General features: G+C 32.7%; 1 protein-coding gene across 4 annotated transcripts in view; it reads right to left on the bottom strand.

The window, feature by feature from the left end:
• The window catches only part of LOC118183513 (transient-receptor-potential-like protein), a 503,203-nt gene that overhangs the window by 20,264 nt on the left and 456,541 nt on the right, over positions 1–26,398 (bottom strand). For 3 of the 4 annotated variants that reach the window (XM_085808846.1, XM_085808847.1, XM_035353090.2), the window contains 3 exons: positions 19,983–20,178; positions 15,786–15,998; positions 6,435–6,482 (listed from right to left, as the gene is read on the bottom strand). In XM_085808846.1, the coding sequence (XP_085664972.1) occupies positions 6,435–6,482; positions 15,786–15,998; positions 19,983–20,178 (457 nt within the window). The remainder of the gene's footprint in view (positions 1–6,434; positions 6,483–15,785; positions 15,999–19,982; positions 20,179–26,398) is intronic. The other variant, XM_085808848.1, reaches the window with a different exon arrangement.

The raw sequence follows: 26,398 nt of genomic DNA, 5'->3' as shown, positions 1-26,398 counted from the left end.
ATAAGTTATTTTGTTTCTGCCTCCTCTTCTTGCAGTTTTAAGTGACTGAAAAGTAGCTAGACAGAACATTTAAGCAGTGGAATAAATTTTTTGTGTTTCATTTGGAATAATTCGGGCATACGTTAAGACGAAAAATATCAAAGCTTAAGGTGACATCTCAATTACTTAGTTATACTACACAGGTATATAACCAATTACGTAATTAATTTAGATGAAAATTTCAGATATATAATATTTCAGATTTTATACATTATATATATTACAGATTTTATACATTACATACATAGTAATATTTTCTTTCAAAGATATTTGAATTAACTGGCAAATTTTTAAGGTATTTCTCCTGCCTTCTTAGCATGCCTTCATAGTGTAGTGGTCAGCACATTCGGCGCGTATGCGGGAGGCCCGTGGTTCGAGTCCCGGCTAGGGCATTACTCATTTTTCATCTTTCCTGTTTTAAAAAACCCGAATAGCTCTACAGTGGCACCCGAAACTAAAAAGGTGGTGAATGATGATTCTCTACCACCAGGATTTGGCGATTGCGTCCCCTAATCCCCAGTCGCCCTTTAAAAGAGGGAGTGTATAAGGTATTTCTCCCGCCTTTCTTAGCTTGCCTTCATGGCGTAGTGGTCAGCACGTTCGGCGCGTATTCCTGAGGTCCGTGGTTCGAGTCCCGACGAGGACATTGCTAATTTTTCATGTCTCCTGCTTCGAAAATAACCTAATTTGTCTACAAATAAACTAGTTTGACATACACATTGAGACATTACTATCGTACTATAACATCACATAGAATTTTAAGATGTTATTCAGTTATTATGAAGTATGCTTACTCCATTTACGAAACTGCCGATCTTTGAACAATTATTAATTTAAGGCATCGAAGTATTTAATATTTTGAGTTAACAATAGTAAAATTTATAATTTTTTAATTAAATCTAATTTTATATTTTAGAAGTCTGCTTTACTAATTAACTTTAGATTAGTTTAGTCTTGCAGCCCTATTGTAATAGACTGCATATTTACATTTGAGTGCTAAGCAATAGCTCTTAGTTTTGAAAGTTATCAAGTTTGAGAATTGTGAGAAAGTATAGAAAGTTTCAAAAATAGAGAGTGAAATATAAATCAAGCAGCAGTACAAATAAGGTAAATTTGTGTTGCTGGTATATTTCACTCTAGATCAAGATGAAATGTTGCCAGCTGAAGAAAGTGAATTTTAGCTGCTTTGAGAATACTTACTATATAGTCAATTATATTATGTTTCACAAGTTCATTAGAGAAACTGTTGGAAATAATGTCTCGTATTTTAAAAAAGTTAATTCAGGTTTAGTGGGGTTAAAAATGCTTATTCCAGATGTAAATTGTAACTTTCTTTCAAATTTAGAAATTTTTGCATTCAAAATTCTAAGAAAGTTCTAATATATTCCACTAATGGAAACCGGTGAAAACCAAAGAGCCGAAAGACTAGAAACAACGCGAAAATGAAAAAAACATTAAGCAAGCACGGATGGATGAATAAAGAAAGACACGAAAAATAAATCCATTAAGAAAGCATCTGGGGCAAGAAAACTAAAACACAGTGGATTCTCGGACGCTGAACGCCTCTCTTCGCGAACAAATTATCTGAACAAGAAACGTCTCGAATAACGAACAGTGTCTCAAGTTACAAACACTCAAGTTGAAGAAATAAAGATTTTTCAAAGGTGTTTTGAACTAAACATTGTAGAGTGGTCTTATTTTTGAGAGCATTGACCAACTGAAATGTAGACCCTACTGAAGACGAGAGAGCGAATTCTCGATATGTCTTGAAAAACAGATGACTGCCGACGAAGATTCACCACTTGTGGCCTAAACACAAAACAGTATATACAATCAGGATGAAGCAAATTTTAACTACCCGACTGACCCCCTACTTTAACCTAAATCGATTTGTCGACTGAACACAGGTAAACCGAGTCTACACTATCAATATAATTACTAAAGTAAGTGGCTAGCACAAATATTCAGCTACAGCCCTACTTGCAAACAAAGAAGCGGCATAAATCTCACTCGCGGCATAAACTCGTTCTCGGAGTAACCCGCTCTACTCGTAACTAACTCTTCTGCGAGCTCTTCAATTCTACTAACTTAAATACTATTTCCGAACTCATTGATTTTGCATATATGTCATTTAAATCTGACTTCTGGCAGGAAATTGAAATCAAAAGGGTAAAGGAAAGTTTCTTAGAAAGAACTTATTAATACAAAATAAGGTTTTTACAATGTGACACAGAATTAATCCTCAGGGCATTCTGGAGGCATAATTTTAATAATTTCCGTTGCTTAATTCTCCTGAACAAAGTAAGGCAGCAAGGGACTTGAAGATTATGAATTCGGCTTAGGGGAAATTATGGTCAGATTGGGTTGCAGACGAAGACTCTGAGGACTTTGATACTTTGCAGGCTTCTGTTTATCTATGACATAGTATCTCTAGGTAAATTATTTAGTTGACAATGAATACGTGGAAGATATACTAGCTCAATATGAGCTCAGTATGAGAGTGAGCTCAATATGAAATGAGCTGAGCTAAATATGAAAGAAGGAGAAACAAAAAGAGTGAAATAGGAGGAACAAGAAGAAGGAAAATATTGATCCTAGTCCTTTAATCAGCGAAATTGGTGCGGAATGGGGTTAGAAGCAATGCTTTCATGCAATGATATCATTCTGGGAAAAGAGTAGCTACAATGCAAGCGTTTTCAAGTAAGGATACCATGCCCCCCTGTAGAAATATTTTAAAACTTAGCAACAAGAAATCAACAAATTATATTGGTCCAATTTTAAGAGAAATAGAGGTTCAGTGAATCCGAAGCAGAGTAAAGTCGCTAAGACCAAGAATAGACGGACGAAGATGCCTCAAAGACAGTTATCTGATGTTTTTTTTTTATAGAAGTGGACTGAAATCCCTTCACATTCCCGTCACCGTCACTTTCCACTTATAGCGCCCAATCTTCTTCGGGACATGTACAATAACTAAATTAAATTTTCGTCTGTTTTATCTGTCTGTTTCGGCTTTATATTTTTTTCGTCTTAAAATGCTGTTGTAAATTTTAAATAAGCATTCGTCTATGATTTCGGACGACTTAATCCATTTTATTAACTCCTATGGGTAAAATAATTTCGGTTTGCGAACATTTCGGATGATGATTTAAACACCCCCTTTTCCTGTTACGGGCATTAGCATCACTGATGAGTGGCTTCTCAATTGCAGCACGGCCAGCAATTCCCTGTTTATGAAGCTCCCTTCTAATTGTTTTGGTACTCACAGGGTTCGGTAACACAACATTCATTTCAGCAGTAACTTTTGCAGCTGTGGTCTTCTTATTTTTCGTCACAATTGCCCTTAATGATCGTCTGTCACGACCACTCAGGACACACTTTCGTCCGCGCTGTGATTTAGCAGATGATGTTTTTCCGCTTTTCAAATATGCGGAATAAATCTTCGATACAGTACCCCTTGAAACACTAAACACCTCGGCTACCTTGCTTACGGAAGCACCTATTTTTGCCCACGTTCGTTTGCCACGAACGTGGGCAAATTGTTGGAGTGGCCACGTTTGCCACTCCAACAATTTGCCCACGTTCGAAGTCTGTTAACTCTGACATAATGCAATGACAACCTCACATAACAGTACTCCGACAACAACTGAACTGTTTAGCACATTTACGAAGTTGTATAGGTGGCGTCAGTAGTCAAAAACGCCAGCGCCACCTACATATTTCATTAAAATCAATCTTTCTTTTCAAACATGCATTTCACAAGGTGTTTCCATATTTTTGTCCATCCTCTGTATATTTTAATCCTACCATCATTTAGATTATTACTCGTATATTAACTGCGAAATCATTGATAATGATTATTTGTAATTCCTAATAATTTAAGTTATTAGGATTCAGCTAAAAATCATAAAAGAATATCGTATTTTTTACTTCCAGTTTATGCCATTTCGACTATATTTCGGCGCTTCGTAAAATTTTTGTTTTGAGAAATAAATATTGACTTCAGAACGATGACAGAAAAATATCTTGTTTTGTATAAAACCAGAGGAAAAATATTTAACCATTAATTTATTTTTTATTCACAGTCTCTCTGGATTACGAAGAAATTTGTAAAATTATTTTAGAGACTTTACTCATGGTGACATAAAAAAGGTAATAGAGAATATTATAATGTAAATAGATAATGTTTATATAGAAAAATTATGCTGTTACACGAAGAGAATGTTTAGTAATTAAACTCTTCGTGACACGAGAAAACTAATCGATAATCATAAATTATGTATTAGTGAGCATAGCTAATTTTGAGTCTTATTAAATTTTTCAAAGTAGTTTGCTGCCTTGTTTTTTTTTATTAAACATTGTTTTTCATTCCCTAAAAATGTACGTGAATAGGAACCATGCTTTAAGGATTGTAATTGATTGTAACTGAACCATGCTTTAAGGATTGTAACTGATTGTAACTGAACCATGCTTTAAGGATTGTAACTGATTGTAACTGAACCATGCTTTAAGGATTAGGATTTAGTAATAAAATATTGTTACGTGCGTGCAGGTTCATAATGGATTGAATGCACGCAGAACCAAGATTAACTTGATAATTTTTTTTTTAACCAAACGAAACATTTTTCAGTTCTAGAACTTATACAGATCTTCTTAGTCTGACAGAGCATAATCAGTAGTTACCACTTCAAACTACTGTGTTAAACACAATAAAAAGCGTATCTAAAGAGCGAATCTCGCACGGAGATCTTTCAGTACTCTGAGATTCTGACCTAAAAAACTGAGAACTGATGCTCTCTCCGGTCTTATATATAGTTTCTCCCCGTCCTTTGGGAAATTCCCAATACTTTCCATTTCTCGAAATTAAAGGAAGGCATATACAGTTAAAGTTACATATAAGGTCCTAATACAGTTACAGTTATATATAGAGATCAATTACAGTTATTCAGGTACAGTACCAATTACAGTTATACAGGGACCAGACCGAAATTTCGCCAAAAAGTTGCCAAGTTTGGCGACTTTTGGAGATTTATCGCAAAATTGGCGACAAAAGTTGCTCAACTTAGCGATCATTGTCAGCTTGGCGATATCTTGCCAATTTAGCCCAAGCAATCTTATTTTTCTGGCGGAGCTTTGCATTCTTCAGACTTTTCATGTCATATTATACAAAATTCGTAAAATATATTGTTTCATATAACTTTCCAATGCCGGAATATTTGATATTTTGTGCATGTAGAATATGCCGAGAATATCCTTATCACGCATTTCATTTTCTGCCTAATTGCTTCTTTTAATTTAGACATATGACACTTTTTTCGCAATTTATTAGATATTAATTATTTCTCTGAAATTTCTGTTTAAGTGTTTGCTTAAGTAATTTAGGGTGATTTTGAAAGACAATGAAGTTTGAAGCAGTAATATTCAATAACAGTTATACTTTTTCTAAGTCTATTAAGTCATGACTTCATATAATGCTCACTTGATATAAAGAGCTGACTTGTCCTAGTTTGAAACAGTTCTTTAACCAAACAAACAGATCACCAAGCCCAACTAGTTATTATATAAGTTTGTTTAAAGAAAGAAATGTCAACGTTGGTAGTGAATTTATAACAAATTTGTTGACCTATAAATTTGACAATTTTCACTCTTTTCCCACGGAAGTTAAGAACGTTTTACATTATGAGACACACAGAGGTTTATGGTGATGTTTAAACAACTGCAGTTTATTTCCTGCATATTAAAACCATCTTAAAGTTTCACTGACACCTCTTGTGTTAATTAGTTGAAACACTTTTGTTCTTCTTCATTGTAGAGTCTACACTAGAGGCCGCCTTAACCTATGTACATATGATTCACATATATTTCTGTAAATATAATGTTATGAGCAGTATTTATGTACTACATATGATTTACGTAGTACATGGTTATTAGCAATTTACTCAATTTTCGCTTTATTGGCAATTATCGTTAAAAATGTTTTGCATTTAGATTGATAAATAGAGCTTTCTCGTAGTACATCGAGCTTTAGAATTGATATTAATAACGAACAAAGGATATTATTAGTTTTTGGATATTGTGCATTAAACCTGATTTTATTAAGAAGATATTTTAGATGCAAATCGCTTTAAACGCAAGAACTTCCACTTTGTAAAGCAACGTTTGGGCAAGAATTTAGCTTTCATATACTATAAAAGGTCTAATAATTTATTTCAGTGTTATCAACAATAATTAACCAAGAAATGAAAAAAGGCATCATTTAGACACAAGAACATATATGTGGATCGATAAATGCATGCAATAATTCAAATTATCAAAAAATTGCTTCAATTTAAATTGTAAAATTAAGCATGGTTGCTGCAAGAAAAGTAATTTTTCACGAATGTTCATTAAAGGCTTACCTTTCGGCCTGGTGGACTGCCTATATAGTTTGCATTTTGATTTTCAGGCTAGATAAAAAAGAATCCAATTTTTTTAACATAATGAAGATTATTACATTTCAGCAACAAAGGTTTTTCTCAACTTTTAAAATGAAACTACTTCTGTTCATTGATTAATATCTATATATATAGATATTAATTGAAAAAGAAAATGTAAAGCGAACTGGTAATTAGACGTAAGACCTATCTGGTCTCAAAAACTTTTGCGCATAATGCTGCAAAAAGATTTGAAAGAATAGTAGTAGGTAGGAACATTACAGCAACCTTGCTAAAAAGTTACCAGGAGCTGTAGCTCCACGAAATGTTGTAACATAGTACTACATAAACAATAAGAAATTTGCCTGGTAAAACTGGAAAAACTGTATAAGCGCGATAAAACTGCCAAATTTTAGTGCTGGAAGACTTGCAGCAATAATAAATAATAATAAATAATAAATTAAAACGTTTTTACTTACTAAATTGAATACATTTTTTTACTTACAATGTCGATTACATTTTTATCTGTTTACAGCACCTTTCTTCTAATAAAAGTTACGAAGTCTTTAAGGTCTAAAGGACCAGCTCGTACGTTGATGTGTATTTTGACTAATAGCAGACCGTTATTTATTTTAATTTATTATTTTTCTACTTTGATTTTGACTTTTATTTTACATCGCTCGGAATCATAATAGCCTTTGACACCTTAATGCGTTTTTCAGCGGACGCGTCGGGAAAAAGAGACAGAGCAGTGGAGCTACTAAAAAGGATTTATTCCAAAAGAATTTTTTCGGAAATACTAATATACTTTTGTAAAAAGTTTTTTTCGCATTAAACAAGAGCTTCAATGGTCTGTTTCGGCGAAACGCGTAATGGTATTTAGCCTATTTCGTAGAACAGTTTTTTCCCTTGAAAAGCCAACTGAGAGTACGAGTAGGCTAATATACCATTTTTCCGCTATTTAATTATTGTTTTTGTAGCTAGTTTTTGATGCTTTTTGTGTCTTTATTATATTTTTTAATTTTGATTTTAATTTTTATGTATTGGCATATTATATATTGGCAATTTTTAATTTTAATTTTTTATGTATAGGCATTTTATATATTGACATTTATAATCCATGTTTTTTGTAACTTCCTAATATATATATATATATATATATATTTTCCGTCCATCTATTTTTCATGTGAGTTAACTTTTCACATTACACAACGGTCAGATTAATTAGTTTTTTTCGTGCAATAGCAAGTCTTCCAGCACTAAAATTTGGCAGTTTTATCGCGCTTATACAGTTTTTCCAGTTTTACCAGGCAAATTTCTTATTGTTTATGTAGTACTATGTTACAACATTTCATGGAGCTACAGCTCTTGGTAACTTTTTAGCAAGGTTGCTGCAATGTTCCTACCTGCTACTATTCTTTCAAATCTTTTTGCAGCATTATGCGCAAAAGTTTTTGAGACCAGATAGGTCTTACGTCTAATTACCCGTTCGCTTTACATTTTCTTTTTCAATATATATAGATATATATATATATAACTGATTAATATATATAATTCATTTATATATATATGTAACGCAATTTCCTTGATTCTTTTACTAGTAAACTAACAAATGCAAAAGAAAAGAGCATTCAATAAACTGTACGAAAGTGAACGCAATGCGGATGAGAATTTTACTTTGCGCTTAAATGTTATTGAGTAAGAGATGCAATTATAATTATATATTATGCAATTATAATTAATTATAATGTTATTTATTTGCGTTTTGCTTGTAAGTCAAATTTCCTACCTAAACTTAAATGCATATAGTAATCGATGCAAATTTTCAGTTCTGTATAAATGAAACTCATTAAAATTATCACAAGTTACATCTTTGAAATTGTATGTACCATTTTCACTTCTTTTAATATAATCTGTGATGATAGTGAAATGTGTTTCACGAAACAGAGCTCTAATACCTCATAAAAAATAACGCATTCTTTATTTACGTTAACGCAAAATGCAGACGAAGATGTAATAAAGTGTAAAATTAAATAATGCAAATAAAGTGTAAAATTGTCTCCCTTTGCCTTAAAAGCTTAAGTCTCTAAATTCTTGTAAAAGGAATAAAACGCTGGCATGATAAAAAGGAGGTATTTAAAGTTCTAAAAATTACTTCTCTTTTTCTTAAATGTTATAAATTTCGTTTATTATAACTTACATTTGTAAACTCAATAACGTGTACATTTCCTGCACTAATAATAAGATTAATATAATTCAGCAGTAAATTCTCTTTAAATTTGTATTTTGGTAACTGACAATTGCTGATACAAACTAACTGAATGAAATGATTGCATTTAAGAAGTACTACGAGAATAATTGAGTCATTGTACATATTAAAATTCGTTCTATTTCTCCACGCGTAACAGTAATTCTAAATTCTCAACTGGAAGACAGCAACCGTAGTTATTGAACCTATAGAATTCCGAACTGTATCTGCTTGACAGAAATATTCTCTCTAAATTGCGCAGACCAATACCGGTTTCTAAAATAAGATTGCCTAGGTGCTTACACTCACCGTTCACGGAACCGATTGTAGTCATCTACATACAGCGGAGAAAGCCGATTCACTTTGATCAACTGTGTAGAATATAATAAATACTTTAGACATGTTAGATTCAGTGAATATAAGGGACAAAAACCATACGGAACAGCACGATATAGAGCAGCATTTTGCAACATCATGTTGAAGCTGTAAGGGATGTTAGACGCAGTATTTCTCTGCATGCTGTGGGCTTATCTCCTGTTAGGGCCTGCTTCTAATAAAATCAGACTCTGCTGTCCTTCAATACGGCTGAAATCACATTTTATTTGGCAAAGTTACACATTTATAATTATATATTTTAATCTTCCTCAGGCGAAGCCAAACCTAAATTCTTGTGACGAGGTTTTAATATCATCTTATCGGGGGGAAGAAGTTTGATTGTCTATATCAGATATCGGGCCTCACGGAAACATAAATATCGTAAGAAATGTTGAAACATTCTTTTCAAGGACAATGCTGCATACTTTAGCAGTGAAATGTGATTTCATTTTGATCATTCGTTGGCTTCCACAATGGCGTAAGGTGGCACACATAATGGTAAGAGCACGCCTCACTTTTTACCTATGAATTGCATTCACTTAGCACTTTCACATTTACATAATGCATTCTGATACTATGATAACAGCAAACTGCAGCCTCTGCAAAACTTAGAGACTCGTAAAGCATCAATCCGTGTACCCATGACTTCCTCTTTTCAAACTTAATTAAAGGGTATTGTTTCAACCTTTATTGCATTCATTGCGCAAAACCTAAGGTACTATGCCTACTTATTATTAATATAAAAGTACTTAGCCTTTTTTTTTTGCAAATATGCTTGATGTGTTAAACTATTTCTATGATTTTGGGTCTTGAGTGTCATCACTGTTATTACACTCATGTCCATAAATTAAGGATAATGCAAAATCAGGCAAAGGAAGAGTTAGAAGCAAAACAAATTTGACTTATTTGTAAAGCTTATTTATTAAACAAAAGGTAAAGAGCAAAAAAAGATGCTATATGTTTGATATTATTAAAAAAAATAGCGATTTTTTCTCCCTGGAGCAAATTACAAAAAAACCTATTTACAAAAAACCAATATTACATGGTTGGTATTATTGTTAATACAATTGTATGTCTCCCAGACGATGCAATGCAGTCCGTACAACGCCTAGGCATGCTGAGTATCAAATTATCGATCTGATCTTGGGGGATATTACACCACTCAAAAAGCAATGCTCTCCGAAGTTCCGGTAGACATGTAGGAGCAGGTTGACGGTTTGCAACTCGTCGGCCAAGCATGTCCCACACGTGCTCTACTGGATTCAAGTCCGGTGAAAATGCTGGGCAGTCCATACGGGTGATATCCTCCGATTGAAGGCATTCGCATACGATGTTTGCACGGTGAGGACGGGCATTGTCATCCATAAACAAAAATTGTTCGCCCATGGCGCCCCGAAACAAACGTACATGTTGTTCCAGAATGACGTCCCGATAGAGTTGGCTTGTCATGGTTCCAATTTGAACGTGCAGGTCAGTTCTGGAACCCAGAATAATTCCACTCCATACGAGCACTCGTGCAGCACCGTTCAATGATGTTTTCTTAGTGGTAACGGGTACCTGGAGCTCTCCATATGAAAGTCCGGCGAGAATCAGACTGTAAGCTAAACCTGGACTCGTCGGAAAACATCACACAAGCCCACTGTTGCGGTTCCACAATGCATGCTCTGTACTCCAGGCTAACCGCAGGCGACAGTGAGTTGCAGTAACTGGAACGCATCTGACAGGTCTACGAGCGTATAGACCAATCTGCCCTAAGCGTCTGTGCACGGTCTGCCTTGAAATTGTCGTACCAGTGGCTAAAGAGAGCTGACGAGACAGGTCTGAGGCTATGCTTCACCTATTTCTTTTGGCAGAAACTGCGAAATACCGGTTCTCATTCGGCGTTGTAACTCTGGGGCGACCTGTGCTGTAACGTCTACTCACATTACCATCATCTTGGAATCGTTGCCAAAGCCTGGAGATGACACTCTGGGCAATTCCAAGTTCGTCTGATACTTCCAGTTGGGTACGCCGATATTCCAGACGGCCGATAATTCTACCAAGTAAAAATCATCCAAATGCGTCCTTTGTGTCATAACTATTCGTTTATTGCACTGAAATGCTTATAAAGCGCCTGCGAACAATTTTACTTCTTTGCCTGTATTCCTTATATATCACTCTCTTACACTCTCGTCATTGTGACGTACCATCGGTGTCATCTGGTTACTTCCTGAAATTTGCATATGATTCTTGAAAATGTGTGTAGTGATTTTACAGGTGATATATTTATTTTAGATTTCGATTTCCGCGTGACTCCGAATTATCCTTAATTTATGGACATGAGTGTATTTGCTGAATACAGCTGGCCCTCTGCCCAGTTGAAGCGAAATAATTCACTTATATCTTCCGATTACCAACCTAATTATGAAAAAGTAAACTGAATTTCCTAAATAATTTTTTATCATTTGTTTGTATAAGACAATAGTGAGTAAAATAAAATACTTGATGAAAAAATGTTAGGAATCCAATTGATTAACTCGGGCCTCTGGCAAGCAGTGTTGCTTTTATGACATTAAAGAACTGGATGTTCCTGTTGCAAATTGTGGTATGAGTGCATTATAACGCATATGTTTAACCATTAAAGTTACTATTACTGAGCGAAATTCGGTATCACTATGAAAAATTAAAGCGAATATCTATCTAATCTGGAATATTAAATAATTGCTGCCCTAAGTTTCATAGATTGTGTATGTATGTATCATAGATTACAACAAACATACAAATCCATTAATTTTACCTTCTGAAAACCAGATGTTCAAATGATCATTCTGTAGTCACTTTTCGTTTTTTCTTTATAACATTTAAACTGAGGTTTCTCTTAGAAAAGGAGTATTTACTTCCTAGAAAAACAGACGATTAGGTTGATTCAGTAACTAATGAATAGCGAGGGGAGAAAGTACGGATGTTATTCAAAGGGTGTGTTAGAGTTTTATCTTTAAGAAGATAAGAAGATTTTGCCAGTAATTAACGGTAATTCGCAGTAACAAGGCATATCTTTAAGCTAATAAATGAACATTCTAGGTTTTAATCGTAGAATAATTGTTTTTCTTCTCTGATTAGGAGGGTTAATTATTAGAAAAGCTGTCATTAGGGTCTCGGAGACGGGGATGTAGAGTATTCCCCAAAGGGCTTGGATACTTCTTTGAAATTAACATTTGGGTATTATGTTGGTTCTTAGGAAAAATTGAATATTTTGGGATACATCGGGTGTTAATATTATCCGATAATTCTGTCTGTGTGTAATCATATTTTTGAATTTGGATTTATAAACTTATATGTATTTAACGGTTGCTATGCAAAGATATAGAGTCACTGGACATACTTAACTATTTAAAAAATTGCTTTTGTTACTTAACAGGCTTCCACATTTTCAAATCCATGTTTGCTTCATTATTTGTATCATTTTTAGATCCTTTTCACAATTCTATGTAATATAATATCTAGTATACATTAATTTTCTTCTAACGAAAACAGAGAGTAGTCGAAGTTTTATGAAGATGTAAATTACCAAAAGAAATGAGGCTATTTGGTAAATGCTATAAAATAAAAGGAATATACTCAAACTAAAACCAAGCTTTAATTTCAACTGCTCCGTATCACCCGAAGTATTTCTCAGGTGAAATCAGCAACAGCCAATTATTAATAGAAATTATTGTAGGCAACGTTTCCAATTTTGGCATGAAATAAGCACTTTTAGGTTCCCATGTAATAAAATTTTTACGCATGAAATTTTAATAATTGCAGTTTTTCAGGGATCAGGAGATGCAGTAAATCCTGGTCACTGCCGAGTTAATTACTGAACAGCTGTCTTTTCATACAGCTAGAATAAATACTAACTTATTTCTTATGGCAAAATAATAGAAGAATCATAGTAAATTACTCTTTTTTAAAATATATATGTTTGTAATAATTGCAATTTTTTACTGACTGGGTATTACGCTAGGACTGAAGCAAATTTTGGTCATTACGGAGTTAATTATTGGTTAACATTCTTTATGGTTCAAATAGAAAAAAATAGGGATTTATTTTTTTCGATAAAATATTTTAATTACATTTTTTTTTTAAATCTCGTAATTTGAGCAAAATGGTAAAGAAATTAATTTTGGACGCAAATGGAAATTTATTTCGTATGTGAGACTTACTCGCTGTCACTGAGTAGGTCCTCTACGAAATATTTACTGCTTCATCATCCACTATGTATGAAAGTACTATGAATGAAAGTACTTAGAAGTATATTTTTCTAAAACATATTGAATATATATATATTTAATTCCCATTGTCCCTCACTTAGACCAACGCTTCCTCTCTCGAGTCATAATTTGTGACCAATACAGAACCAGTCTTTATCATAAACAGCATAGTAACTGAACAGCATAGTAATTCCGTACGAAAAGAACTAGGAGGGATGTCATCTTCGCGGTGTATAGTGTATAGTAACTGAGTTTTTCTGTTGCATTTTGCGTATTTTTAGCATTATTTTTCAATGAAATAATATTTTTACCTAACCGAGCCATCAAATATGAATCATTCATATCTTCTTGAAAGCATGTGTTACTATTCTCCAAATTTTTAAACACATTGGTAGTCGTTTATCTGCATAAATATTTATTTTTCACTTCTTTTCTTTAAAAGCTCTTCTATTTTCTTTGCTTCAGAATTTTCTTTTATTTCTATGTAGAGTACTATTTTAAGGCCCTTCACACTGTACTGTACGTTGTTGGATAGTCGTTTCTGTTCAGTACCCAGTGTCTGAAATTGAATATTCATAGCCACTTACAGATATAATTTAAAAAATTACTTTGTAGTTAAGCTTTAAAAAGTCATAGGAAAAAGTCTGTATATTGCAGGATTATGACGGATAAAATGTTGAGAATAAATACTATTCCAAGTGACTTTTAAATAGCTATCAAAAATATAAGTACAGGTAGAAGTAATCTTGCACCCACTTTTAGTAACTGAATTAGTTTAAAGATGGGGAAAGATAGCTGAAACTTAACAAATTTTGCAAAGATCTTTGAAAAATGCGTAAACATCAAGGTTAATAATTAAACAACATCAAGGCAATGCTATTTTGCAGTTATTTAATATATAGGCTGGGAATTGTTTTTAATATTAAATTGAAACTTAATAAATATACGAAATGGCAAAGAAGGAGTTGGCCGGGAATAAGTATTTGAGTAGAAGTTAGATCGGCATTAAGTTACCATAAATTACCCTGGAAAATGAGTGACAAGGAATCACATAAGTTGAACTTATAATATTAAAATCAGTAATACTCCGTAAACTTCACTCACTTCCCTAAGAATAACATTTCGTAAGAGTCAAACAACTTCTTACGGACATATACAGAATATCCTTTAAAACATATAATGTGAAGGGTATAAATGTATAAACACAAGCAACATTGTCTATAGAACACTGAAATATGTTTGTTAAAGTTCCGCTTGGGGTTTCAACGGAGGACTGTCATGTTACATTACTTTTACCCATTGAGCTATCCAGAGTCAACAGTAGGTCGGCATAATATCTTGAGATGGAACTTGAAACTGATCTTTATGGTATGAGTTGTAAACATATTGCTAATCCGATCGAGTGCGCATTTCACACATTTGGTAAAATTATTTATAGTTACTTTGTAGAGGTTACTTTAAGTTTCTAACAGTTATTTTATGTTTAAACATGCTTTACTGTCTATTCTCGTTTCCCCATCTACTATTCCCTACCAGAATGAGTTTTTACTATCGCGTTTTATGGAAATAGTTAGAAGATGCATTTAAGAAAGTTCAACTTACTTAGAGAAAGAGTGCTTAGGAGTCCTTAGTGGCGCGTGTTTGCCTTCTGGCTACCTTATACACGAATATACTGCGCTCGGCCGTAGTGTACGTGTCTGCTGATAATCGCCAGCTAGGTTAAATTAAGGGCCAACTAAGCTAAGTATTTGTGTCTAGCTTCGAATAAGTCTATTTAGTTTAGAATTAGATAAATTTCTTATTTTCTTATCCTGATTTAAAAGCCGGAGTGGAGGCTTTCCTGTAAGCGCTAGAAGGGGCCACCCGTTATTATTTCTTTGAGTGAATAAAAGGGCATTTTAACCCTTCTTGAGACTGTCGTAAGTACTTGAACTCAGCGACGATTCGCTACGCAGTTCACTAGGTTCCTCAACATTTGAACAAAGTGCTGAGGAACATTACAACTTCACAGATCAGGAATATAGTACATTGCTCTGCCCCAATATAAATGTACGTACAGTGAGAAATGAAATATCAGCATCATAAGATTATTTAAAACTTAAAGTTGTTATATGATTTGATTTGCATTAGTTTGGACACAATATAATAAGAGTAAAAGAAATATTAAATTTTCACACTTCAGTTATCTTGAAATGTAAAATAAATATAAAAAAAGTTGTTAAAATACTCGTACTCAAGACACGAAACTGCTCATTAAATAAAGAAGAGTTATTCATGAGATGAAATCCGATTGATATTTCCTATGATGTTGAAGAGCTAGCTACTCTAGAAGTTAAATATCATACATATTGAATAATGAAGAAAACGTATAACTTTAGTAAACTATTAAGATGTATAGAAATTGACAATATGCTAGAAAAAGAATATGAGTGTGTTAAATTTTCTGAGATTAAAATTAATAGAAATAAAAGTATAAAAACTTACTTTTACCGAGCTTCTATCGAAATGCTGTTTTCTGCAGATGTTGGCGATGTGAGGACATAGGTGACATAGGACGCGCTTTGTTCCCATCAGAAAATAACAGATTGCTTTGGGTGAGATGATTAGATTGAAGGGAGGGGGCAATGTCGATCCCTCATCGAAATATCCCATCCATAGTTTAGATCGGGCAAATTTCCACTCTCTGTCAGCATGATCCTAAGATTTGTCAAGTATGCAAGCCATGAGAAGGAAAAGAAACAAAAATAAACTCATTAAATTTCTTTCTTTTCAAGCTGTCATTAACACTATGTCGTTAACCTTACTAACGGTAAAGGCATGGGTGAAGTAAAGTTCTAACAAATTATTTTAACTTGATGTTATATAACACATGCAAATAAATACTTTATCTCCCCATGACCAACTACGTGAAGATAATTTAAATATTCACAAGACAGCTACAATGTTCAGTTAATTTTACAAACAAACAATACCAAAATATATTTCATAAAAACACATGCAATTATTTCGAAATTTCAAAAACATGCATGCAAATATTTCAGAAATTGACAATATACATGCAGATGATTAATGGTGTTCGCAAATAGATACATTTGATTCTACAGCATGTGGTACTATGTATGTTGGTACTATGTAGGGTACTAATTAAAAGAAAAAAGCATTGTAGGCATGCTCAGGCAGAAGGTCCATGTTCTTACATCAAGGTAAACATTACTTAACAATTTACATTGACATTCAACTTATTATATTAAAATCCTAACTCATTCTGAAGGAACGTATAGTGGTGGTACTTAATATTTTATTTTCAGTTCTTATATTCAGTTTAACTCTTGAGAGATAGGTAAAACAAGCTGTAATTTGTATTACTTTTTTGTTCGCTAACTGATAAAAGGTCTTAATTTTAGATGAAAAGTTAAACAAATATTCAGCGACATACTGAAAAACCTTTTTAAAACGCATAACACCAATCACTCATATCTCTTTAAAATTGGTTGCGGGGGAAAAAAGAAAATATGAAGCAGCAGAAAACTTTCTCATGGTTTAAAAATCCCTTTTAAGTTGAGCAGTGCTATTTTGTTTTGTTAAGTGTGTGTATTTAATTATGGAAAAGCACACTAGGACTATCTGCCTAAGGGGAGGGATGCCTTCGTGGAGGACTTTCTAAGGGAAACTGGCTCGCATACGCGTTACACATGGGGAAAACCACGAAAACACCCATGCAGCCAGCCCGTTCACGGGATTCGAACCTCGGACCGAACTACCAGTGTTCAGCGACTTTACCGCTCGGCCGCTGGTGGGCTGTTTTGTTAAGAGACAATGTGGTCGAACAAATAAACGACAATCAGCACAAATATTTTGAATTAATTTACTTTTGTGAAAACTGCACTCACAGAGTATAAATGAAAGATACCATATATATGAAAATATTTTCCTCCTCAAAACTGCTTTGATTGAGGGTCTTATATATTTGGAACCTTTGGAATGGAGCTCCGTGCTTGGAATCGCTGGAATGTTAAAGTAATTCTGAAAGTTATATGCATCCTGCATATCAAGTCATCAACAATCCAACATACCGAAGTAAGATTCTACTTTAAGCCAAAGCTGATAAACATTTCGATTAAAATGTGTGATAAATATTAATAACATCTGTTATTAATAATTAGGAAACCGCTTAAATTCGTAAAGATTTAAGTGAGATGCATTATTAGGAATAATTCGCATCTCCTACCTCTCACTTCACAGCGACTAATGAACATTTCTGCACTGATAGGTCAGACGCATCATTTTAAAGCACATATCTTTGTTTCTCGTTTATGTTTATCCTCCAAGAAATAATGAGTTTATTCGTCAAATATGAGCTGACATTAAATGAACTTTTATCAATGATTTTAAATATAATGTATACTGTATTTTCTCCTCCTTCCAGCATGCCTTCGTGGTGTACCGGTTGCACACTCGACAGTTATTTCAGAGGTCCAGGTTTGAGTCCCAGCGTGGGCACTGCACATTTTTCACATCTTCTGCTTTAAACAAACAAACAAACAAACAAACAAACAAACAAAAAAAAAAAAAAAAAAAAAAAAAAAAAAAAAAAAAAAAAAAAAAAAAAAGTAATGACTCTGCAAATGGAGCCCGAAGTAAAAGGTGGTAGACAATAATTTGTCATCACCAAGATTTGGCGATTAAGTCCCCTAATAACCAGTCGTCCTTTAAAAGGGGGGTTATATAAGGTATTTTCTCCTCCTTTCAGCATGCCTCCGTGGTGTAGTGGTAGCACACTCGGCTCGTATTCGAGAGGTTCATGTTTGAGTCCCGGCGAGGGCATTGCACATTTTTTATATATAATGATTCTACAAATATACTTCTTGAAACGCTTCAGAACAAATTCTGATCTGTTACTGAAATTTTTCAGCTTCTTTCTGTTGACGACTGATCGTTTCCATTAGCAAATTTTCTCAAACTATATGAAATCTGAAATTGTAGATGTAAAACATAAATTAAAGTTATTAATACTATCTTTAGCCAATGCGCAGTATTCGTTGGCTTATGTCGTGTCTTATATCGTTGGCTCTGCAGATTTGCGCAAATGTCATCTCATAAATTCGTCAGCAATATTCCAATCCATTAATCGCCCAAGTTAGGAGGATCATTAAAAGTATGATGAATATTTAGATACGAGCAAGAAATTTCAAAATTCTACTAGTCAGGTCCGTATATTTTAAAACTACAAATACTGCCTATGTTTAAGACATTGTCTTGGTTTTTAGCAACATCTGTGGCAGAAAATAAATTTTCACATCTTAATAATCTCTGCTACAGTAGAACAACAATCAGGTACTGCTATTATGTACTTTAATATGAAAGAGTGAACATTTGCATTCAATATTTAGTCTGGAATGAATGTTCAGTGTGGAATGAATGAATGCTGTGTGAATAAATTAGTCGAAACTGCTATTGATGTTTTTCTTTCTGCTTTTAGGGTCTTTTTTAGTTTTCTCAGCACAAGCCTTCTTGCGTAATATGTCGTACATGTCTTTTTAAGTTTTTCCACTTTTATTCTCTTTAAATTTCTCTTCGCTTGGTAATAAGGATGGTCTTCATTTGAGTATTTTATAATAGTTTATCTTATAAGTGTATCCGCATTATTAGTCGTTAAGTATTTTTGTCTCAGCTATTGTGGTACGCTGTCCGTGTATAATTCTGAAATGAATTTTCCAATCAATGCTCCACTACAATAGTATGATAGATACTGGTATAAAAAACCGATTTGTTATCGACAACTATCTTTCTATACACAGCCGCATGCAAAGAAGTGGAGAGAAATTTATGTGCTGATGCGAGAATATGAATTTGTACTATTCATGTTTGTTTGACCTGAAAATAATAACAGAATCTTAAAAATCTAATTCTCTTCATGAAAAGTAATATATTAAAGTATCATCAAATCATTTTCATAATATTGAATAATATTAGCAGAAGCTGTTCTGAATATTTTTGCATTATTAAATTTTTTGCGAGGATAAAAAAAGAAAATTATTAAATCGATTCTAGGTAATCTTATCTTTTCAGTATTCAAATCGCTTTTTACTTCAGCTGCTAATTTTTTAATGGACATGATTTTATTTATGAATTACACTTGAGTAAATTATTATAAAACGTTTTTCCTTGCCTTGATAAACATTATTTCTTTTCTACTTAAGTTTCGGTATTCGTTTGACTTTAATTTAATTATGTTGATCTTGAATAAAGATTCAGTTAGAAAAGAAATTTTTTTTTCGAAAAAGTGAGGTATCTTATTTATTGTAACAAGTTTTGATTAATCAAATTTTTACATCAGTATTTGCAGTATTAATGTACAAACCATGAAGCGTGGTAAAAGGTTTCAGATTGCAAACAAACTAAATAACATATTCTTTGATGAAAATTGTTGTATGAAAAAGTTACCCTTCAGATGTTCAGGTCTTTAAATGAGAAAAATGTGCATTTTGATTTGGTTTCTGAAACTTCTTCAGAGACCTTGATCCACGCTCAAGAATGCTTTGTCCGTTGAATACACAAATGAAGCATCGCATGCAAATTAACCACTCATCATCCCTTCATGCTTTGGGTGAAGAGCGAAAATAAAGATCATGGCAAGTGAGAGAATAAAATCGAAGCTGATTTAAAAAAAAATTCCCCTACCTCAATGACTTGAAAAGATTTGGTCATCATAGCAATGAGCATGTTAATGAGTACGACGATGGCAGTCACATGATATGACATAAAGAGACCTTGACCCACAGTTTCAATAAAGAAGTCATCCTCCACCAAATCTGTGCTCTTAGGTGAACTTATGCCAAACAGAGACCAGAACAGAGTCGCAAATGTATTTCCGATCCTGAAGTGAAACAATTACACCGAAATACAGTTGGCTTGCTATCGCACTAGAAAACACTGGAAAACATTATATACATCGTACACCTAATACATCAGAGGGCATTTATTTTTATAAATACCATGCATGCAGTTTTTGATGAAGTGCATATGGCGGTTATATTAAAATATGAAGTGTTAAATCTTGATTATTTTTCGAGGAAAAATAGTAAAGCATTTCTTGTTATTCGAAGGCATGCCCAAATAAAATTTTACTGAAATGGCCAAATAAAATTTTTGAGATAAAACAGAAAATGAGCGAATATAAAATATACTAAACGCATATACAAAAGTTAGAAAGATATTTATACAAATTTAAATGATTATATGTCACTGCAGGTTGCGAAGTTATTTATTAGCTAACAAATTTCTGTTTTTCAAAATCCCAAAATTTGGAAAATAGATAGTTTTTTTTGGCATGAAGTGATAAAAAACATTATTCAAATGACCATAAAAAGTGATGGAACTAATTTAAAGAAGTTTTCTTGTAAGATTTATTTTACATAATAAGTAATCTTTATGTTAATACTTTTAGATACCTTCAGTTTCTTTCGACAGCCATCCCCAGAATGCAAAAGAGGTAAAACAGCAATAAAGTTTGTAGTCTCGAAATAGAGCTGTAGTAACCAGTTAGTAAACCTGTACACTCTGAGAAGCTCATCTGTATCCCACCTGCGTGTAGGGTGAGTGAATTTCGTAGAAGACTGGAGTCTACGTTAGCTGAGGTTCACTTCTTTGTTATCAGAGTAACTCCTAGATATATGCGAAGACATATTCATCGGATGAAATGAGATTTTAACCTCAGCTCTGTTCTTCACATACGTCATGTGTAAGAAAAGTTACGCGATTAAACTCAGGATGAGGCTAACGCCCAGGAGCCTGACCATACGTGACGTGACGTGACTTGATCTTTGAAAGTTAGCTTCTGTGTTCTGCGTTTTATAATAATTGAATTATTGAGATCCCACACGTAGCAGTGCTAATATGATTTAAATCTTAATTATACTACAAGTCAAAGTTTTTAATAAATGTTTTAGATAAGATTTAACTTTTGCCTATGCTACTGAATTGGTTTTGATTTACTGAGAAGATGAAAAATTTCCAGAGAAGGGGAATGTTAAATAGACGTGGTTGAATGCCATAATGTTGAATAATATTACGTTAATTATGTACCGTCTGTTCTCAATGATATTTAAAATTTTTTTTAAGAGAACATTTTCCGTAGTAGGAGTTTCTTAATTAAACTTTTATGTTCTCATCTTTGCTGTTTTTGATTTATTCAAAGAGGAAGTTTAATATACTACATTTAATCTATTGCCACTTGTGCTTAATAAATATGCAACAGCTTCTCAATAAATTTACGAAAGAATGTGCTGAAATTTGTAAATACTGTAGAATCTCTGTTAATCGGCGGCAACAGAACCTTGCCGTTTCCGAATAAGAGATTTTTCTGAATTATTGAATGTATTCTTCTTTAACTTGCTTGTGTTTTGTGAGGCTCCCTGAAGAAATATCAGCATAAGAAGTCCATTGGTTGTCTTTTATTGAATAACGGTCAAAATAAAATAAAAAATAACAAAAATTGTGCAGATTATTTAAAATTAAAACACGTACAGTTTTTGTTTATTTCATAAAAACAGAATTTAAACATTTTATAATTACTATATATATCATCGCATGAAATTTATGAATGTTTTAATATGATGGGATATAACTTGCAAAGCGACAATTTTGAAAGAAATGTCCACCTTATAAGATTGTCGCTTTAACTTAAAATTCGCTGTGTGTACAATAAAATTTCATTACATCAGGTGCTGCCACAAATGAACATTTCTCAGCAAATCTTATGAACGGCTGCAACTTCGTTAACTTTCTTCCATGTAACTTTCTTGATCTGTGTGTCATCTTTATCTTCTTCATCCCATTCATCATCATCTTTTTCCAACAGAATTGTTTATACCCGACCAAGCACGTAGATCATTTTCACTAATACTAATTCTCTGAATTATGTAACTAGACTCAAGATGTTGTCACGAGCGCCGAACATATTTTAAAACCAAGAGAATCTTCGTCACGCCATCTTTATCTTTTTTAAGCTAGAATAGAGATTTTATTCTGTGATATGCATATATATTTCTAAAGATAATGTAATTTACCATGGTTATTTTTAAGTCCTTGATGCTTGATTCAATGATGGATTAAGATATAATTAGTTTTTTTTACCATTATATCTTAATTTACTCATTATATCTTAATTTACATTATATTTTAATGCTCATCTTAATTTGTATTATAATTTAATATTAATCATAATTAATATATCATAATATAATATTATATTATAATTTTAGTTAATTAATTTTTTACCATTTATTATATCTTAATTCATACTATATTTTTAGCACTTATTATATATTACTTATATTTTAATGGCTTTATATTTTTATGCCTCAAAGTTTCTTAGCGGGTAAATTTATATCTGCAAATGAATATTGACATTTATCTTACTTTTAAAAGATAATTTACGAAAGAAATAAACAAATAATATATATATATATATATATATATATATAATTACATTTTCAAGCATGAAGATAAAAAAAATATACAAAACTTCGTCATTTGATAACGAGTAACAAGGACAAAATTAATATTATATATAAAGTCAATCCCTGATTAACTGGGAGCGGATTAACCGGACCTAGTATAAAAAATTAAGTTTGTTTATTGCTGAACAATGTAAAAATCACTGTCACAAACCATAAAAAAAAATCAAAATTGCTGCAAGAAGTACAAAAAGGAGAACAAAATGAGTGGGATAACAGAAATTATGGCACCGGATGTCACCGTGTTTAGGAAATGTTTTTTTCCATAAGAATAGCTAATTTAATTGTACATAATTTGAAATATATAAACATTGTTAAATCACACGTCAAATTACATTGCAAAATTTTCAAAACAAACGAACAGGCATTTATGGAAATAAAAGATAAATACACATAAAATTTCTTTTTCCTGTTTTGATATGCATTCTTCTTCTTTTAAATGTTCACTTAATCTACAAAATCAGATGAATTTATTCTCCTTATTAAACTGCTTGAAAAAAAAAGTAAATTGTTAATAGCATTTTTTGTTAATTAAAATATGGGTTATCTCTCTTTCCTGCATAATTTTTAACTGCTCTCGAATTACCTGTGATTTTGGACTACTGATAGACATCATTGAGTTAATCAGGAGATTATTGTATATATAGAGTATTAAAATTAGAGGTTACTGCTAGTATTTTAAAAAAGCCAAATAACGATGTTTAAAATATATGCTTTCTTTGAATGTAAAATAGATCCTTTAAAGATAATTTATTCCATATTTGTTTTCGCCTGCAATTAGAATTATTTAAAATAATGAAATGTATGAAGAAGCAGGACAGGACAGGACTAAGTGTGGGAAGCACCAACACATCGCCATTTGCAGAACTGGTGTCGCTCCTTCACACTAACCGTCTTGAGATGAACACCTCCACAAGGCGTACTTACGCCAGGCATCGGTGTTAATTGAAGCGGCATAGAGAACTTGTGGTACGGGAGATACAGTTGCTGATGACAATGACATTACAAATACAATACCATACATTACAGTTGATGGTGAAATTATAAATATAAATCTATGTACACAAGTGAACACAAATAAACAAAAAGAAATGAATGGAAAACATTAAACATACTTGGCAGTTATTGTGATATTAATGTGATGTTATTGGGACAGTGTAGCAGTTCATAGATGGTTCACAGTTCATTGACAGTTCATGAATTGGGTCAGAGTTCATACATACAGTAGAATTCACCAGTTCCAGTTATGCCATTTTTAATGTGCATAACTGTGGTCGTATTGTATGAAGAAGCAGAAAATTCTCCCACGATGTTTTGTACCACGAGCGTTTTCGTCTTGTGTTGTTTTCTCCGCGACGATTTCGTCAGCGATATTTTCGGCGGATACCCATCTAAGATAATATAATAACTGAATAAATCGTTAAATACCAAGAGAATAGATGCTCTTTTACTCCAGTTATTTTATCTGGTAGTTACATCGTCTACAGAATTCGTATAAATTCCGTAAGCTAATGCTTCCGTGAAAAGGCAATATAATTCAGAAGGCAAATCATTACTTGCCATAGCAAAGAACTCAGAAATTTTCTCTTAATTATCTATTGAAACTTATGCTTTTAAATAAGAATTATTATTTCGAAAAAAAAAATCAAAATGTGCGTTTCGGAAAAAATATAATTTTTTTCCTATTAAAATTACACATCTCCTTCCCTCTATACAATGTTGCTTAAATGCCCTTATTTTTATGCTAGCCAAAAGAAGTTAAATAAGCAATCAAAGCATTTAGATTAGCTTTTTTACAAACGTATTGCGTAAGGAAACCTTATCATGGAAAAAATCCTTCTTCAAATTTATTAATCTTTTATCAAATTACTATAATATCTCCATAGTACACAAATATAAACTGGAATGCATGCGGTGCTGAAACGAAAAACGTATGAATAATTTACTGCAATGCTAATGCTTGTGACTTTATTTTTATAGTTTAAGTAACTCATTTAAATCATTAGCTGACATGCAAAGCTTAATCTATATTGTTTTTTTATACAGTACTTATCAGGGTATTTAAAACACTACACGGGAGTTTTAACTCATGCATTATTACTTTATAACGAACATATTTGTAAAAAATCTGTAAAACCTCTGAATGCTGGCATTGCTACCTGGCTTTAAAGCTTGATAAATGGGAGGGATGACAAGCGTTTTCGATGTTTCCTCATGTGTAACATAACTACAAAACAGTTTCCTTAAGAAAGTCCTCCACGAAGGCATCTATCCCTTAGACATATAAGTCCTTGAGCACATTGTCTTAATCAGGTAATTTAACCTAGCTTTGTAAAAGTTCTGCTATTCTTCTGAAATTCATACTCAGAATCTTCTTCCCACGCGGAAAAGTGCTCGGCCTTCGAGATAACAAAGCCAGCAATCAGCTGCGGATAGTTTATACTTAAGCTATTTTTTCTCTGTCCTTGGATTTGAACTTGATTTAACCAAGTGAGTCTTTCATACAATGAAGGCGAGGAATATGTTAATAAATAATGTGATTGTGTTTTTAGTCCAAAGGGGCTTTGTCCCTGAAGGACTATTATTTTCTTTTTACGATTTTGCGTTGAATCACTATAAATGTCCGTTAAACTGTTGCCAAACTGTTGCCACCAAATGTTAGAGTCCTGCATTATTTTTTAAGAAATTAAATAATGAAAAATCTGCATATATGTATATGTATGTATATTTATCGCATTGTGATAAAACAACGGTACATAGAGCCATCGAATTTTGAATGACGTAATCCTACTGCTAATATGGGTATGTGGAAGCCCTAATTTGGAATGTGGAATTTGTTTTATTTTCGATTTCATAATTTGTAAAACTTTAACGAATTTTTGAGCAAAAACTCGACAATTTGAAAGCGAGCAATGGCAACAATCTACGGGAAGGGGGAACCTTCTTATCTCCAGTGCGCGGAACTGTGTATCGGAAATTCTAAAGATAGGCTCATTTTAAAATTATTTTGCGACATTGCTATTGAACTGAAATTTATAGTTTAAGTGGGAAAAAATGATATTTAATAAATAAACGCAACACACAAAACGTTCAAAAAACGTCCCTTTGGACGTAATTTAAAATCTGAAACCTTTCAGATTTTTTTTAAAATAGCAATGAAGATGTTAGGAAAAGACAACGAGAAAATGAAAAACATCAAGAAAGCAACATATAAAAAAAGAGAGATAAAAAGTATGAAAGAAAGACATGATACTGTTAAACATGTCAGGTAAGTTACAAGTATGCGGGGCACCAAAACAGCGTCGTAAACAAAATGATAAAGACTTTCGACACACTAAACCAATTTCACCCCGTAGCTCTCAACTGGTTGTTTATTGATGAATTAAAAAAATTCTAGAAGTTTATGAAGTTACATATGATATAATATATGATAATATGATAATTATACGCGCATAGAACATATTGTTGTTTACAATATTGAATAGTTTAGAATTTTAATCTAAACAAATTTTTAAATATAAACACAGCTTAAATTAATAGTTGTTACTTAGTAGAGCCAAGCTTTGACTATAAAATCCA

Source organism: Stegodyphus dumicola, chromosome X2 (assembly GCF_044657685.1).
Source record: "Stegodyphus dumicola isolate Sdum_Otavi_A_Nest chromosome X2, ASM4465768v1".
Taxonomy (NCBI): domain Eukaryota; kingdom Metazoa; phylum Arthropoda; class Arachnida; order Araneae; family Eresidae; genus Stegodyphus; species Stegodyphus dumicola.
Note: the sequence above shows the minus strand (reverse complement) of the source record. Positions and strands in the feature narration are given on the sequence as shown.